Source organism: Periplaneta americana, chromosome 3 (assembly GCF_040183065.1).
Source record: "Periplaneta americana isolate PAMFEO1 chromosome 3, P.americana_PAMFEO1_priV1, whole genome shotgun sequence".
In the NCBI taxonomy this organism is placed as follows: Eukaryota; Metazoa; Arthropoda; class Insecta; order Blattodea; family Blattidae; genus Periplaneta; species Periplaneta americana.
Genome location: NC_091119.1, coordinates 201,227,481 through 201,247,886, shown reverse-complemented (window position 1 = coordinate 201,247,886; position 20,406 = coordinate 201,227,481). Strand labels below are relative to the sequence as shown.

Sequence of the window (20,406 nt, the reverse complement as noted above, 5' to 3'; positions counted from 1 at the left end):
ACAATATATTTCTACCAACTTGGAGGGACGCGATCAATGCCAGGCGAATGCAAGGCAATTTTCTCTGCGCCATAACTTGGAGAACATCTCTGCAGCCAGCTCGTACATTTGCAATATGAGTGTACTGGGGAAGACAGAAGCAATAGCAAGAAATTATACAGGGTGCTCTGAAAGTGTGGCAGTAACACTAGAGGAGAAAAGAGTACCGTAGAAGAGTTATACGACAGCATTCACAAACACCGCTCAAATTAACCAGTTTATGTTCATAAACTAGTAAAAAATGCAAGTATGCATGTATGCAGGTTGAATCGTAAATAATGTCATTAATTTCATAGGGTTATTCTTCGAGATATTTCAAACAAAAAATGTTTAACATAATTTTGCTCGTTTTTGCTTCCTTTTAGAGAAAAAAATAATAATTTATATGAAACATTTCATAGCGTGTTTTGAGAAAGATATCGAATTAATCCCCAGTATGCTCAGTCAATTTAAGAGAGCGGTGTATTATGATAATAAATGAAGAGTCCATGCAAGAATGATGCATGTCATTGGGAATACATTTTGCAGGAGAAGCAATTGAAAGTTTGAAATGCTTAGCGCTCAAAGCTTAACTGTGATTTTCCGATCATTACTGGACAATGACTATCAGTGTTAATGCCATATAACTCTGTATGTACATTCTATATGTCTTAAGCTATGCATTGACAGTCTTGGTTTATTTTCGACGAGAAAGTGACATCCATCATTCTTGCAGTGGACTTTTCAAATGATTGAAAGAATTTAAGTTTTGTCCTTCAAATGTGCAGAAATTTGATCTGAAAAAAAAATGTAATGTTTCGTTCTGAAAATGAATGTTAAAATGTTACATTTTCTGCACATTTAAAGGACAAAACTAAAATGCTTTCAATCATTTATTATCATAATACACTGCTCTATTAGATTGACTGAGCATATTGGGAATTAAATAAATGGTTTTTCCAAAACACGCTATGAAATGTTACATATAAAACAATTTTTATATCGAAAAGGAGGCAAAGACAATCAAAATTATATTAAAAATTTTTATTTGAAATATCTCAAAGAATAACCCCCTGAAATTAATGACATTACTTACGGTCTATCCTATGTATGTATGTATGTATGTATGTATGTATGTATGTATGTATGTATGTATGTATGTATGTATGTAAAAATTTATGGTTCATTTAACGACGCTCGCAACTGCAGAGGTTATATCAGCGTCGCCGGTGTGTCGGAATTTTGTCCCGCAGGAGTTCTTTTACATGTCAGTAAATCTACTGACGTGAGCCTGCCGCATTTAAACACACTTAAAATGCCATCAACCTCGGCCGGGATCGAACCCGCAACCTCGAGCATAGAAGGTGAGCGCTATGCCAAATACGCTACCGAGGGCGACTGTATGTATGTATTTATTTCATTGGGTTATTTTACGACGCTGTATCAACATCTCAGGTTATTTAGTGTCTGAATGAAATGAAGGTGATAATGCCGGTGAAATGAGTCCGGGGTCCAAAACCAAAAGTTACCCACCATTTACTCGTATTGGGTTGAGGGAAAACTCCGGAAAAACCTCAACCAGGCAACTTGCCCTGACCGGGATTCGAACCCGGGCCACCTGGTCTCACGGCCAGACGCGCTGACCGTTACTCCACAGGTGTGGACTGTATGTATGTATGTATGTATGTATGTATGTATGTTCATGTTTGTCCAAAGTCTGGATTTTGTCGATCTTATTTTATTATACATAATATAATAGGAACAACAACATACTTGGTTCTTATATTATAAGAAGTATTATGTGATAGTTTTTTTGAATATAATATTGCACTATATTGTGTTTCTACATAATCGCTAATGACTGAAGTGAAAAATCACAATATTCTGTGCTACGTGAATTTGTTTAGGCCTATTATGTGGTACCACGGCTGAATTGACCAGGAATTAGTAGCCTTCAAAGTAGGAGACTACCAAAACGACGAAATAATGAACTTTCTAAAGCTGAAAAGCGTCTAATATCGTTAAACATGCAACGTTTAATGAACATGGACACGACAGAAGCTGAAAGCAAAGTGTGAAACATGGGAAGTTTATATTACAGCGTACGAAAACCACAAAATACCAACATCAGCATGGACTAGCTGCTAATTAAATTCAGACCCGTTGCGAACTGGGTCCATCAGCCTGGCAGACCATCGTTAATTATAAGCGGCTAGTTATTCACCAGGAGAATCTCATCTTCGATATTACATTAATCAATCTGATTGGGATGTGGACACCGGCTTCCTCTTGCGTCAGAATATTAACCGGCAAAATGTCCCTAAAATTTGCGCTAGATTTAACACGAAGCATGGCCTTTCGGCGAAGAAAGTGCCTCGACCTCTTTACGACCTAATTTCCACCATGACCTTTTTAAATAAATATACAGGGTGTACCGTAAGTAAAGTTGACAATTAATATTTGAGCAGAAAAATTCAACTATTGACCAGATATTTTGTATTCGACAGATAATGGAGAAAAAATGGGAGTATAAGGGTACAGTGCATCAGTTATTCATAGATTTCAAAAAGGCATATGACTCGGTTAAGAGGGAAGTATTATATGATATTCTTATTGAATTTGGTATTCCCAAGAAACTAGTTCGATTAATTAAAATGTGTCTCAGTGAAACATACAGCAGAGTTCGTATAGGTCAGTTTTTGTCAGATGCGTTTCCAATTCATTGTGGGCTAAAGGAAGGAGATGTACTATCACCTTTACTTTTTAACTTTGTTCTAGAGTATGCCATTAGGAAAGTCCAGGATAACAGAGAGGGTTTGGAATTGAACGGGTAACATCAGCTGCTTGTCTATGCGGATGACGTGAATATGTTAGGAGAAAATCCACAAACGATTAGGGAAAACACGAGAATTTTACTGGAAGCAAGTAAAGAGATAGGTTTGGAAGTAAATCCCGAAAAGACACAGTATAGGTATGATTATGTCTCGTGACAAGAATATTGTACTAAATGGAAATATAAAAATTGGAAATTTATCTTTTGAAGAGGTGGAGAAGTTCAAATATCTTGGAGCAACAGTAACAAATATAAATGATACTCGGGAAGAAATTAAACACAGAATAAATATGGGAAATGGCTGTTATTATTCGGTTGAGAAGCTTTTATCATTCAGTCTGCTGTCAAAAAATCTGAAAGTTAGAATTTATAAAACAGTTATATTACCGGTTGTTCTGTATGGCTGTGAAAATTGGACTTTCACTTTGAGACAGGAACATAGGTTAGGCGTGTTTGAGAATAAGGTGCTTAGGAAATATTTGGGGCTAAGAGGGATGAAGTTACAGGAGAATGGAGAAAGTTACACAACTCAGAACTGCACGTATTGTATTCTTCACCTGACATAATTAGGAACATTAAATCCAAACGTTTGAGATAGGGAGGACATATAGCACGTATGGGCGAATCCAGAAATGCATATAGAGTGTTAGCTGGGAGGCCGGGGGAAAAGACCTTCAGGGAGGCCGAGACGTAGATGGGAAGATAATATTAAAATGGATTTGAGGGAGGTGGGATGTGATGATAGAGAATGGATTAATCTTGCTCAGGATGGGGACCAATGGGGGGCTTATGTGAGGGCGGCAATGAACCTCCGGGTTCCTTAAAAACCAGTAAGTAAGTAAAATTCGATCCGGCGCTGGGGATCGAACCCGGGTCCTTGGTTCTACGTACCAAGCGTTCTGATAGAATTCGTAGCCATGCATGTTGGCATTTTTAATGCATCTGGAGACTGGTAAAAGAAATTTTGAATTTATTTTATAGAAACGTTTGTGAGCTCTCATTCATTATCTTTCGTCGGAATACGTAAAGTAATACTGTTTAGGAAGCAGTCACAGGATATATCACCTTTGAAGACCTTACAGAAGAATTGATAATCGATCTCATTTACTCTCATAACTATGCCCTGAATTAATGGGTTGAAATCTGAATGAACATAAAGATATGAATTTTCTTTGCATATTTTCTAATTTAGCCGAAATAGAAGTTGTAATCGAGTTTCAAATACAGATGCATATTCGAGTTTCGATCGCACCAATGTATAGCATAGCATTATATGAGAATCAGGCGTGGAAAAAGAATAAGTTTTGAACCTATTATTCCCAACGTTCTAGTTGTATGATTGTAAATGTAATCAATGTGATTATGAAAATATAGTTTACCGTCTATGAACATTCCCAGATCTTTTAGTCTACACAATCACTTCTGTTCATTAGAACATTATTTAGATAATAATTAAATTTCAGTGAAGAAATTTTTCTAGAAAAAGTTATTACATCAGTTTTGGAGTCATTAATTTTCATAACATTGTCTCCTGATCGTTTTAAAATTGAGTTAATGTCATCTTGAAGGGATTGATTGTAAGGAAAATTGTTGAATCGTCGGAAAATAATAGACAGTCAGAACTTATTCTTTTACATATATCGTCTATGAATATTAAAAATAGAACAGGTCCTAAAGCAGAGCCCTGTGGAACTCCACAATTTATGTTATAAGGATCAAAATGTACATCAAACGGTCTTACACATGACTGTCTATTACTTAAATAATTTTCGAACTAGTTAACGTAGCTTTTAGAAAGACCAATGTTTCCTAACTTAAGAAGTAAGATATTGTGCTGAATACATCAAAAGCCTTACTGAAATCGAAATATATTTTATGCTCGACCATGCCGAAATGTAGTAATTATACACCTGGTAGTAGCCCTTTAATGCACCTCATTAAAGTACACCTAATCATTATAGTTCAGTTGTTCAGCCAATCATAAATCACCACTGTAGCATTATAAAAGCGCAAGTATCGATTATTCTCGGATATGAAATCGAAAGACAACTAGCAAAACGTCATGGAGGCTGGAAATCCAATACTGTCGCAGAAGGTTATGGTCTGTTACTATAATAATTAGCGTTAATTGTAAATAATATTCAAATAAATTCAATTTGTCATCTCGTTTTTCAATGTCTAATTTAATTTCAATGTTATATCAAGATTAATATTTAGTTTACTCTCTAGATTATATCAAGGTCAATGACATTCGTTCCTCGGAAAAAAAAAAAATTAATTCTTTCGCGTCTGCGAACATCTCACAATTTAGAAGGTCAGTTCCGCTCCTCACTTAGATAACCATAACATGAATACTTATGAATAATTTCAAGTTAGAAATATGGTCGAGCATAAAAAGTCGTATGAAACTTGCCTATAATGGTAATTAAGACGCTCGTATGAAAATTACGACTAGTGACAGTGGATTTAGTTTTAGTAAATCCATGTTGTGAAGAATTAAGTTTGTTGTTCACATAAATGATAAATGAAATGATGATAAATAATAATAATAATAATAATAATAATAATAATAATAATAATAATAATAATACTAGTAGTAGTAATAATAATAATAATAATAATAATAATAATAATAATAATAAAATAGCATTTTTTCATCATTCAACTTCAAAGAAGCGCAGAAGATACACTGATGCTTTATTCAGAGCTCGTCTCTATGCATATTTCATATCTAAGGGCTTGATTGATTGTGCTGGCCTGACATGTATAGAAGTAGTTACACAGGGTGCGGCTTGCGTGCTTTGTTGCTATATTTTACTTCTGGCGAAAGAACTAATTACTTGCATGATAGTATAATGCACAATAATGTTGATATATTTGGCAGCAGACAATTTTATCAGGAAGTTTCTTACATGTTTTCGCCTAATTTACTTTCATTCTTTTCAATCGAGGTTCCTCATTATGCTACACAATGTTGATGCTATTAACATCCACCTAGCAGATTGCCCGTTCGTGATAGAAAACATTAGTTGGATGCGAATGTGTCTGTCTACAGCGTGAATTCTAATTTATTTCGCAACTATTTATTTGATTTCATGCTTACCTTCGTTTCTGCTACCTCCAGATTTCACGTTATCTTTTGAAACACACTGTATGTCACTTGAAATAAATAATAGAATGCTAATTGCAGACTGTTCCTATGGACTACAAAACAACTTGAAAACGAAACGCCATCATATATATACTGCCTCCAGATTGCACTTTATATTTCCGGGCACACTGTATATAATTTAAAATAAATTGTTAATTGCAGTTAACTACAACATTTTTCATAGATCATATATGTTGCCTCCAGCTTGTACTTTTTGTCTTCCAACACACTGTGTATGACATAAAATAAAGAATAATAAATCACTAACTACATTCTATTTCATAGGCTTGCAAAAAGGTAAAATACAAGTCATACCATCATTTATACAGCAACCAGATTGCATCTTCCATCTTCGAACACACTATATATAATTTAAAACAAAGAAATAATGATGTAGTAACTATATACTGTTCCATAGCATTGCAAGCATAAGTAATGCCATAATATATGTTACATCTAGATTGTATATTACATTTTCGAACACACTACACGAAGCACTAACTACATTCTTGCAAGATAATGAATTAATATTGCAGATGATGCGTCCAGATAGCATCTTACATTTTCTAACACACTGTATGTAATTTAAAACAAATGAATTATGAAGTTACAAACTATATACTTTTAATAACATTACAAAATGATAACTTACAAGTAATACCATTATAAATATGGTGCATCCGTATTGTGTTTCACATCTTCGGACACACTGTATGTAATTTAAAACAAAGAGATATTGAAGTACTAACTACGAAATATTTCATAGAGCTGCAAGATAAAAACTTACATGTAATGACATTATATATGCTGCTTCCAGATTGCAACAAATGTCTTGAGACACACTGTATATAATTAAAAAAATATGACAAAATAATAACTACAGACTGTTTCATAGGACTGCAAGACGTTAACTTACAAAGAGTACCATATGTTGCCTCCATACTGCAGCTTATGTCTTCGAACATACTATGTAATTTAAATTAAATATGTAATGAAATACTAACTACAGGAATTTTAATAGAGTTGCAAAATTATAACTTACAAGTAACACCATCATACATGCAGCCTCCAGATTGCACCTTTCCTTTGAAACACTGAATATAATTTAAAATAAAGATGTAGTAGTCAATAGTACTCATAGACTGTTTCTGCTACTCCTGACTAAGTGTTGAAAGTTATTGCATTCAACTTAAAAACAATTAATTAGGTTTTAAAAAACAAAAAAACAGTTCTACCTTCATTTCTACTATGTTTTGAGTGTAGTTTATTAATTCAAATATACAACATACTACTTAAAGTAAATAAAAAAGAATAACTATTAACTACTAATTGAAAAAGACGAAAAGATAATTATAGTTCCTCTGAATTCAATATCTGCTTATGCTTTTAAACACTCTGTATATTTACTTAAATTAACAAAGAAGTGAAGCATTAAAAATAGCTATAAAAGACTACAAGATAATAATTAACAAGTCATACCACGGTTTGTGCTGCTTTCAGGCTGCATATCCTATTTTGAAACACACTGTATATCATATGAATATATTATTCAAATAAAAAGATGATAACTTACAAATAATCTTCTCTTCGTCGTTGTACGTATAGGTGAAGAATGACTTCCATTTCAACATTGTAATGCAATATACTTCTATTGAAAACCTCTGCGTTTTCATGTTCTGTTTGGGTCTATATAGCGAGGATGCACAATAAAACTGATTGAAAGTGGATATAAACTACGGATGACAACAATGGAGCGCTAGGTATGGCTTTCTGGCGACACAGTAGTACTTTGTTCACGGTGGGATTCTTATTGGCCTCGGCTACAAGGGGTAAAGTAGCAAAGATTACCTTGGCGTCCAGTTTCTGCAGCTCTTTGCTGAGGTCGTCCTCGGGCTTTCCCTTGCCTCCTGTGGCGGCTGGTGCTTGTTTCCTCGCCATGTGTCCCCGGAAAGAGGCCTGGATCTTAGTAGCTGCGTTGCACAATTCTGCACAAACAAACAGAAAATAATTATAAATCTTAAACAATTTACATACATTTGTGGAAGGAATTTTAAGGGGAGAGGACGATATTTTTTGGTGAAAAATGAGTAAATAATAAATAGTAATATGCGTTACAAGAGCGGTATGTTGACGTTTTCATGGTCGGGGAAAAGATTGAAAAAGCGAAACGTAGTTGAGCTTTTTTAATTTCCGAGAACATGAAAACAAACATACCGCTCGTGTATCGTACATTATTTTGTGCGAAGATCGTTTATTACATACCTGAAAGACGAATTTCTAATTAGTTGCAATGAAATCTCCATGTTGGTTTCTGTTTAATGACGGCAACTTCGGAAAACCAAAATATCTTTCTTCAACATTGTTACTATAAAATGTTTTCTGTGTTTACTATACTCCAGCAGGCCGTGATATACGTCTGTCTTTTTTTCCCCCAGTCTATAAATGCGAACTTAAAACAAACGGTAAGGTTATGTAATGATTTATTTTTCATTTTAATATTTTAACAATATTATTTATATAACATATTGCAGTAATAACATCGGCATCTGGAATCTCGTTGATTTTTTCACGGCTTCCTTAATGTTACTTGTATCAGGAATGCAATAAGTTTCGTGGAGTAGTAGACTTTACTTAATTTTTGCAAATATTTAAAAACAATAATTAACAGTGCAATTTAGGTGAAATTGTAGTGGTAAGTTTCCAATTTATAATTATTACTATGTTAAACGTCTCTAAAAATAATATGTTAAAAGCCTAAAGCAGTAAAATGAATGTCGCGCTTAAGCGGTAAGAAGAGGGAAATTGTTATGTGTGTTACGTTGGGAATACTGAATGTGGTATTTCATACTTACCGCGTATTGGTTCTGTGCGGGAAACAAGCAAATGCGCACGATCTCGCACAAAAAAAAAAAATTGAATACTCTGTGATATGTGTGGAATGCACTGCATAACATTTTGTGGGTATTTGTGCCCTTAGCGGATGTTGGAACGCCATTATTAAACTTCCTGCGCTATGGATTTTTAAATCACACGTCCCTTTGCATTGTTGTTTCCGGGAAATTAAATTAAAAAAAGAAGTCTTTAAAATACTTTTTAATATGCGTGGAATGCATTGCATAACATTTTATGGATATTTGTGCCCTTATCAGATGTTGAGAAGCCATTTCAAAACTTCCTGCGCTATGGATTTTTAAATCACACGTCCCTTTGCATTGTTATTTCCGGGAAATTAATTAAATAATAAAAGTCTTTAAAATACTCTTTAATATGTGTGGAATGCATTGCATATCATTTTATGGGTATTTGTGCCCTTAGCGGGTGTTGAGACGTCATTTTTAAACTACCTGCGCTATGGATTTTTAAACGACACGTCCCTTTTCATTGTTATTTCCGGGAAATTAAATTAAAAAAAGTCTTTAAAATACTCTTTAATATGTGTGGAATGCATTGCATAACATTTTATGGGTATTTGTGCCCTTATCAGATGTTGAGACGCCATTTTTAAACTACTTGCGCTATGGATTTTTAAACCGCACGTCTCTTTTCATTGTTGTTTCCGGGAATTAAATTTAAAAAAATCTTTAAAATACTCTTTAATATGTGTGGAATGCATTGCATAACATTTTATGGATATTTGTGCCCTTATCAGATGTTGAGAATCCATTTCAAAACTCCCTGCGCTATGGATTTTTAAGTCACACGACCCCTTTATCGTTGTTTCCTGTAACTTCATTTTTTTGCTACATTGCCAGATGAAAATGGATATAATTTCTGAACTATTAAAGATAAATGCATGAAATTTAGAACACACATTCCTTAGACTATTAGGAAACTTTTCTCTGTAACAGAATTTTGTTAATAGATTTCATTTTTAAAATATGCCAGTTTGTTTGCGAAAAAGAAATAAAAAAAGTGTTATTAAATTTTAATTGTTTATTTTACAAACGTAGGGACTAATATCAAAATTCTGTTACAGACAGATTGTATAGCATGCTTTTACAAGTACATTGCAAAAAATTGTTTGAATCTACTGTACCTTTAAAAATGGTTTAGATATATTGGTTTTAGTACAATCCTACATAGGGTATACTTTTTTTGAAATATGGACCTCCAAACAATTTATTTCAAAATACCGTATTTATATTTGGTTGAGTTGTTACAGCTATGAGCTCTCTACATACAAAAAATTAATATTTTACACCAAATAGGGAAAATGTTTTAAAAAATACCATCCTCTCCTCCACAATGAAGGTGAAACAAACCAAAATATACTACATCGATACAATAGGTTCAGCTCGGATTATTATACAATAATAATTGTTGCTTGTTTCAGAATTATTGAAGAAAATGATTCGGATAAAGATACAAAGAAATCAAAGAGGTCTACGAAAATGTTTGAGAAAATATTGGGAGCAGTTCGAATGGAGATACCATGCTATTAAGGAAACTACTTACTTACTTACTTACTTACTTACTTACTGACTTTTAAGGAACCCGCAGGTTCATTGCCGCCCTCACATAAGCCCGCCATCGGTCCCTATCCTGAGCAAGATTAATCCATTCTCTATCATCATATCCCACCTCCCTCAAATCCATTTTAATATTATCCTACCATCTACGTCTTAGCCTCCCCAAAGGTCTTTTCCCTCCGGTCTCCCAACTAACACTCCATATACATTTCTGGATTCGCCCATACGTGCTACATGCCCTGTCCATCTCAAACGTCTGGATTTAATGTTCCTAATTATGTCAGGTGAAGAATACAATGCGTGCAGTTCTGTGTTGTGTAACTTTCTCCATTCCCCTGTAACTTCATCCCTTTTAGCCCCAAATATTTTCCTAAGAACCTTATTCTCAAACACCCTTAATCTCTGTTGTTCTCTCAAAGTGAGAGTCCAAGTTTCACAATCATAGGAGGAAACTACGCAATAAAAAAATTACAATTTTTTTCAGTGAACCTGATATTGTGGTCAGGATAAAGGGGTTATGTACAGCTTACAGCAGTAAAATTTTGAAAATATTCAACATTTTTTTCTTCCATTACTATATCTTGTACAATAATGAAAATTAGTATGTGTAAAACACTGTCCTTCTACTATAAGAAAAAAATATTTTTGCGAATTAAAATATATATATATATATATATATATATATATACTTTTTAAAAATTCATTTCACTGTGGAGTGATGAAATTTTCTGTGTGTATTAATGCATGTCATATCTACAATATGATGCAAGATCACTTCTCTACCTTTGATAGATTGTCTGATAAAAATAAATTTATTTTAAAAATTGTCAAATATCAGTATTTTCTTGTAACACAAAATAAAAAAAATGTTATTTATTAAGGAATGTAGTTGAAAGAGCATGATATAGTAAACATGAGTTTCGGCAATAAAATAAAAGAGAGAATATGAAAAAGTTAGCAAGTTTATGAGTTATGAGGGAAAAGCTTCATCACTGCGCAGTGAACTACCACCATTATGAATTTTGAAAAAAAAAAAATACATTTTTTTAAATCGTACAAATATTTTTTTTCATATAGCAGAAGGACAGTGTTTCACACATACCAATTTTCATTATTGTACAAGATACAGGAATGGAGGAAAAAAATGTTGAATATTTTCAAAAACTTTACTGCTGTAAGCTGTACCTAACCTCTTAAATTAGCAAAAAGACTGCACTGGATTGGACACGGGAGCTCTTAAGTTACAGAAGAAAGAAGAGGAAAAATGGTGTTCACAGAAACTCCTTAGCGAGTTGGCTACTTGAAAACCTAGCCTTAGATACTTGGACAATCTGAAGGAGGAACTAGAAATTTTAGAAATTTATGATAACTTGAAAATTGTTTGTCAGGAGGGAGTGCAGTGATATTATATTTTAAATTCAATAGCCAAGAGCTTTCATAGCTTAATAATAATAATAATAATAATAATAATAATAATAATAATAATAATAATAATAATAATAGTAATAATAATATAATAATACTATATATAATAATACTGTATAATAATAATATACAGTAATGATAATAATAATATAATGATATAATAGTATAATAATATAATACTGTATACTAAATTTATTAACATAGTGTTTTTTTACTCTGTAATTTGCCAATTATAGCTACATTTTAGATTTTTGGCTATGATATCTTTACTTAACTCTTTTAAAATTATTTTTATTTGGTATTTTTCATTTATATCTATGTCTGTGTCTCTTGTTTAGGTAGTATCTATTTTTTTTATTTATAGCCTAATTTTTAATTTGTAATTACACTTGTATCTTGCATTTGTTTCTGTTTTATCTCTTTTTTTTCATGTTATATGCAATTCTGTGTTTTTTTTAAACAAATCTGTACTGTCTATTGTAATTGGGGCTTTGCCTTGTTATAGAAAGTAAGAAAGAAAGAAAGAAAGAAAGAAAGAAAGAAAGAAAAGAAAATTGAAGAAAAGAAAAGAAAGGAAATAAATAAATAAACAAACAAACAAACAAACAAACAAATAAATAAATAAATAAATAAATAAATAAATAAATAAATAAATAAATAAATAAATAAATAAATAAATAAATAAATAAATAAATAAATAAATAAATAAATAAATAAATAAATAATAAATTGTCTAACTTGGATGATACAGAAGTATGGTCAAAACGTATTCCAAACACTGTCTTCATCCACTACAAATTTCAATCGTATTTGACGGGATCTGAATATGGTCATCACCGTGCAAAACCCAGTATCACAATCTATTCAGAGAAACGTCAGCCATTGGAACTGATCTCTGAAGGTCGGCTGTAGAATAGAAAAGTCCTTTACAGTTCACCTCATTTCATAGTCGGTTTTTACAAGCTTTCTCATTATAGAGGTTCTATTACTCTCCCTACGGTTGCCTATAGTTTTTGTGTGTTATCAGTTTTTCTCTGTTTAGTGCACGGTAACAAAATTCACACAACTCGTTTTATTGCTCTAGCGAATATTATGGGTAAAGCAGTTTGTAAAACCTACAGAACTCAGCCGTAAAGTTGGGCACACAAAACGAGTTGCACTTACAATGACAAGGTTTGTATTATGTTCCTGCAATATGCTGTACGCACTGAATACCTACAGGTCTATATTATGCCACGAACTGAACTGTGGTCGGGTATGTAGTTTTCAAATGTACTAGATATTCAAGTGAAACAAATGAGGGAGCGATCTTTGAAAAAAAAAAAAAAAAAAAAAAGACACTCGAAATATGTCTATGCATTATTCAGATGTGTCCATCTTGCGTAAACATTCTGAGTGAACATTTCTCTTCCTTAGTCCTTACGGAATAAATTTGGAATCGAAGAATATATGGACGGCGGAGTATTGAAATTTATACAGGATGTTTCATAATTACAGGTACAAACTGCAGGGGTGAGTAAAAGACAAAGCAAACAAGCTAAAACTTTTTAATAGACATAGGTCCTGTAATCAGCCGTTACGAAATCTGTGAGGTTTTATTATTTCTCGACAGTACAGGCGCTCTGGGGTAATACAACATTCGATATCCATTGAAGGAAGGGAGCGTTATAATATGTGGTTAATATGAACACCGTTCATGATAAGACAGACATCAGTATGTTTCTTCACTCCCTCACTCATATTCAATAACTCACACTTATTCACTCCCTCAATCATATTCAATAACTCATTTACACTTATTCACCCCTTCACTCATATTAAATCATTCATTCCGTCACTCATATTCAATTACTCACTTACATTCAATTATTCACTCCCTCACTCATATTCAATAACTCACACTCATTCACTCCCTCACTTATATTCAATAACTCATTTACACTTATTCACTCCTTCACTCATATTAAATCATTCATTCCGTCACTCATATTCAATTACTCACTCACATTCAATCATTCACTCCCTCACTCATATTCAATAACTCACACTCATTCACTCCCTCACTCATATTCAATAACTCACACTCATTCACTCCCTCACTCATATTCAATAACTCACACTCATTCACTCCCTCACTCATATTCAATAACTCACACTCATTCACTCCCTCACTCATATTCAATAACTCATTTACACTTATTCACTCCTTCACTCATATTAAATCATTCATTCCGTCACTCATATTCAATTACTCACTCACATTCAATCATTCACTCCCTCACTCATATTCAATAACTCACAGTCATTCACTCCCTCACTCATATTCAATAACTCATTTACACTTATTCACTCCTTCACTCATATTAAATCATTCATTCCGTCACTCATATTCAATTACTCACATTCAATCATTCACTCCCTCACTCATATTCAATAACTCATTTACACTTATTCACTTCTTCACTCATATTAAATCATTCATTCCGTCACTCATATTCAATTACTCACTTACATTCAATCATTCACTCCCTCACTCATATTCAATAACTCATTTAACTTACACTTATTCACTCCTTCACTCATATTAAATCATTCATTCCATCACTCATATTCAATTACTCACTTACATTCAATCATTCACTCCCTCACTCATAATCAATAACTCATTTACACTTATTCACTCTTTCACTCATATTAAATCATTCATTCCGTCACTCATATTCAATTACTCACATTCAATCATTCACTCCCTCACTCACATTCAATAGCTCACACTCATTCACTCCCTCACTCATATTCAATAACTCATTTACACTTATTCACTCCTTCACTCATATTAAATCATTCATTCCGTCAATCATATTCAATTACTCACTTACATTCAATCATTCACTCCCTCACTCATATTCAATAACTCACACTCATTCACTTCTTCACTCACATTCAATCTTTCACTCCCTCACTTATAGTCAATTATTCATTCCCACACTCATATTCAATAATTCACTCCCTCACTAACACTAAATCATCAATTCCCTCAATCATACTCAGTCATTTTCTCCCTAACTCGTTTTCAATCATTCATTCCATCAATCACTCATATTCAATTATTCGCTCACCCATACTCAATCATTGACTCCCTCAATCATATTCAATAATTCACTCCCTCAGTCACACTAAATCATCAACTCCCTAAATCATATACAACCATTCACTTCATAACTCATTTTCAATCACTCACTCTCTCACTCACATTCAATCATTCATTCTCTCACTCATATTAAACTATTCACTCCCTCACTCATAATCAATTATTCACTCCTTCATCCACACTCAATTATTCACTTCCTCACATTCATTCACTGCCTCTCTTTCTCACAAAACCCACTCACTTTCGCTCACAATCTTTCATTCGTCACCCATTCGAATCTATTTACAGACATTGTCTCACTCAACTATAATAAATAATAAATAATAAAAAATAATAAAAATAATAAATAATAAATAACAAATAATAATAAATAATAAAAATTACAAGTTGGAGGGATTTTCTGTGATTTATCCAAAGTATTTGACTGTATAAATCATAAAATGCTGTTAGATAAATTAGATTATTATGGAATTAAAGGTGTTGCACATCAATGGTTTTACTCATATCTCATAGATAAGAAACAGAAAGTTGAAATCAATACAACTATGAAATCTGCATCGACATGGGGAAATATTAATAATGGAATTCCTCAAGGATCAATATTAGGTCCCCTACTTTTTCTAGTGTTTATAAATGATCTTGCCCCCCTAATAAAAGACGTGGGTCATCCCATATTATTTGCAGATGACACAAGCATAGTAATTACAGCCAATAACTCCAACACATTCCAATCTTCAACAGAGGAAATTCTCTTCAAAATATGTGACTGGTTCTCAGTCAATAAATTAGTATTAAATTGTAACAAAACTAACATAATTCAATTTAAATCCTGTCCAAATTCAACGTCGCAAATTTCTAGCGCAATAATTAATAATAGATCCCTATTAGAAACAACAACAACAACCAAATTTCTTGGCTTAAATATCGGTAATGTGTTAAATTGGAAAAATCATATTAAAGAAATTACCCCCAAACTAAATTCAGCTTGTTTTGCTATTAGATCTATGCGAAATATAGTAAATATCAATACCTTAAAAACAATATACTTTGCATACTTTCACTCGGTAATGAGTTTTGGAATAGTATTCTGGGGAAATTCCACAGATAGTAACAGTATATTTCTATTACAAAAAAGAGTAATTAGAATAATAGTAGGTGCCAAATCTAGGGAATCGTGTAGGACTATTTTCAAAAAACTAAAAGTAATGCCCATGGCTTGTCAGTATATCTTTTCATTAATAATCTTCCTCGTACGTAATCGTGAAAACTTTGTAACTAATTCAACAGTTCATAGCATAAATACACGTCAAAAAAGTGACTTTCATACTCCATCGGCAAGTCTATCGTGCTATCAAAAAGGAGTGCGTTATATGGCAGTAAAAATTTTTAATAGCATCCCTATCGATATAAAAAATGAAACTCAAAACATAAAATTATTTAGGGCCAAATTAAAGAAGTACCTAATTTCTCACGCCTTCTATTCTGTAGGTGAATTCATGACATTCAATAACGCTTCATGAAATTGATACTAAAACTATGTGTTGTACTAGTAGACTATATTGTAAATCTCGTCTGTATATATTTCATCTAGACTGTGACTATAAATTAAGACTTTATAATAGTATTAAGTTTTTTTACTTGTTCCATACTCTAGCTGTACCGTCAGTGAAAATTTAAAACTCAAAATGCAGAGTACTGCAGCTTTGACTCTCACTCTATCTACCAGAGAGATCGGGAATGAAATCACACGGATTATTCTTGATATAGAGCAGGATTGTTGCGTTATCTTACAGTCGTTGAGTAGCCCGTAAAGTCTAATATATAAACTTCCTCACTCTCTCTACGAGGGGATGCAAGAAAGCAGACTTTCGGTTCCGAAGTCAACTCAGTATTTTAAGCACTTGTTTCGTGCTATATGAAGAAGCGGAGACAATCCAAACGTCAAGTCAAGCCGACACTCCAGCAAACTTATTGCTTCGAAACTCTCAGAGAATTGTCACACGTAACGCCCGCAGCAAGTGTTCAGATTGTGAGAGACAGATCCTTGTTTTGTAGTCTGTCGTGTCTTCTCAAGTGCGGCTAGTCCCCACTCTACATCTGGCGGACCAAGTGCCATACTGCTCTGAAAGGAGACACAGTTGCTACCTCAGACTTGGAAAAAAAAATAGTATCTTACAGTGATATAAATGTAGAACTCACGTAATAATAACAATAAAATAATTTCGTTACTGAGATTTCTTCAGATTATTATCGTAAGTTCTAGCGCTAGAAGGACGACAGAACTTAGCCACGTTTTACGTTTTACACTATAGCTCGTAAGTTCTTGCATATTGACGGTTTTTAGGTAAAAGAGCTTAACCCTAATTTTTAAATGCGACTTTTTTTTGCTATAATTAGTGTAAATAGTTAAAATTTAATTACAAAATGTGAAAATATGTCTTTTTGACAATTATGTTCACATTCCTTCATAAAACGTAACTAATAATAATGTGTTAAAATTTAATTAATAAGAAAAATATTCTTTTGTGGGATAAGCCCTTTTATCTGAAAACCATCGATATGATGACTTACACATATTACCTCAGAGTGTAATAGTTCACACATAATATTCTATTCGGTAGTTTACAAACATTTCTACATACACTAGTACACAGTGTATATATATATAATCTCTGTAGACGACAGAGTAAAAGTATCATCTCTGTAGAGGTAAACGATAGGGTACAAATATCATCTCTGTAGACGACAGAGTATAAATGTTATCTCTGCAGACGACAAAGTATGAATATTATCTTTGTAGGCGATAGAGTACAAATATTATCTCTGTAGATGATAGAGTATAAATATTCTGTATACGAGAGAGTATAAATATTATCTCTGTAGATGACAGAGTAGCCTACAAATAATCTCTGTAGACGACAGAGTATAAATGTTACCTCTGTAGAAGACAGAGTATAAACGAAGCGTGCATTTCCAGAACGTTGTAAGTGCCAATTTGTAAAGTTTACAGTAGGAGCAAAAATAGTTTTATACAGTACATACAACGTTGTGACTTGCACAACCTGAAAGTACACTACTTTATTACTTTGAGTAGCACTTTCTTCATAACCTTTCGTAATATTGTCAAACAGGGCGCCTACAACTGATATATGTCAAAAAATAGAATCTCCCGGTTTCGGCACTTACAACGTTATGGAAATGCACGCTTCAGATATTATCTTTGTAGACGATAGAGTACAAATATTAACTCTGTAGATGAGAGAGTATAAATATTATCTTTGTAGGCGACAGAGTTTAAATATTATCTCTGTAGACGATAGAGTACAAATATCTCTGTAGATGACAGAGTACAAAATAATATTAACTCTGTAGATGAGAGAGTATAAATATTATCTTTGTAGGCGACAGAGTACAAATATTATCTCTGTAGACGATAGAGTACAAATATCTCTGTAGATGATAGAGTACAAAATAATATTAACTCTGTAGATGAGAGAGTATAAATATTATCTTTGTAGGCGACAGAGTTTAAATATTATCTCTGTACACGACAGAGTACAAATATTATCTCTGTAGATGATAGAGTACAAATATTATCTCTGTAGACGATAGAGTACAAATATTATCTCTGTAGATGATAGAGTACAAATATTATCTCTGTAGATGACAGAGTACAAAATAATATTAACTTTGTAGATGAGAGAGTATAAATATTATCTTTGTAGGCGACAGAGTTTAAATATTATCTCTGTAGACGATAGAGTACAAATATTATCTCTGTAGATGATAGAGTACAAAATAATATTAACTCTGTAGGTGAGAGAGTATAAATATTATCTCTGTAGACGACAGAGTACAAATATTATCTCTGTAGATGAGAGAGTATAAATATTATCTTTGTAGGCGACAGAGTTTAAATATTATCTCTGTAGACGACAGAGTACAAATATTATCTCTGTAGATGATAGAGTACAAATATTATCTCTGTAGATGACAGAGTACAAAATAATATTAACTCTGTAGATGAGAGAGTAAAAATATTATCTTTGTAGGCGACAGAGTTTAAATATTATCTCTGTAGACGACAGAGTACAAATATTATCTCTGTAGATGATAGAGTACAAATATCTCTGTAGATGATAGAGTACAAAATAATATTAACTCTGTAGATGAGAGAGTATAAATATTATCTTTGTAGGCGACAGAGTTTAAATATTATCTCTGTAGACGACAGAGTACAAATATTATCTCTGTAGATGACAGAGTAGCCTACAAATATTCTCTGTAGACGACAGACTATAAATATTACCTCTGTAGACGACAGAGTATATATAGAGTATAACTATTATCTCTGCAGACGACAGAATATAAATATTATCTCTGTAGACGATAAAATACAATAATTATCTTTGTAGACTGTGAAGTAAAAAATAGGCTACTGTGTGTGTAAATAATGAGCACGAATCTTACTGCACCAGAGAGTACAAAAATGTTATCTTGGTCAACAATGATGGCGTATGTAAATATATTTTTAAGGACAGTAGTAATGTAATATCTTTGCAAGTGACTGTGTTGTAAATACTATCCTTCTAGGGAAGAGAGTGCAAATATTATCTTTGCATGTAACGTATGTAAATGTTTTTCTTGAACTCGATAATGTCATGTTCATTTTAAATTCACATTCATTTTATTTGTCACATGAAGAATTACAATTTTATTGCTGTAGACATTGTAAATAAAATAAGTATCATCACGATTTTAAAATAAAAGATCTAACATTTTTCAATAAGGAATAAAAGTATTTGTCGACTAAAATATTTGTAATTGCAGTTTTAAATTTATTTAGTTATAAATCCCAACAAATATTAGGCAAAATTTAATGCCAGGAAATAACTTATTGGAAACTTCTCAATTTCCATAACGAATATCACCTTTATACAAATCAGTCTACAAAGGCGGCGCCTATATCTGTAACATCTTCACTATCGACTTGCAATTACTCTAATATTCTCGTAGATAGTGGCTAAGGGTCAACATCGTTTGAACCACCCCTGCAATGGACCTCATAGTATCTCACGGGGTGGCATTAAAACATATTTTTTTTGTTCTGTTTCAACTGGAACTCATATACCTTAATTCCACGGCTTAGTTTTCACTTCTCTAAAATAAACTGAAATCCCTGGGCTTTGCCAGAGCTTAGCTCTTACTCCATAACGGGAAGGGAAGTTTGACCAAGGTTATTCAATTCCCGCGCTGAAAAGCAGTATCTTAGATCCTGGCAACTTATGGAGCAGGGAACGTAGTACTTCAGTCTATGAACAAGAAATAACGATACCAATATTCATTTCTAATTGCGAGG

The 20,406-nt window shown here is 32.8% G+C and overlaps 1 protein-coding gene across 1 annotated transcript in view; it reads right to left on the bottom strand.

Annotated features, from left to right (window-relative positions):
• Positions 1–20,406, bottom strand: part of igl (igloo) — a 726,182-nt gene that overhangs the window by 88,225 nt on the left and 617,551 nt on the right. The window contains exon 3 of the mRNA XM_069822498.1: positions 7,851–7,987. Coding sequence (XP_069678599.1) covers positions 7,851–7,987 — 137 coding nt within the window. The remainder of the gene's footprint in view (positions 1–7,850; positions 7,988–20,406) is intronic.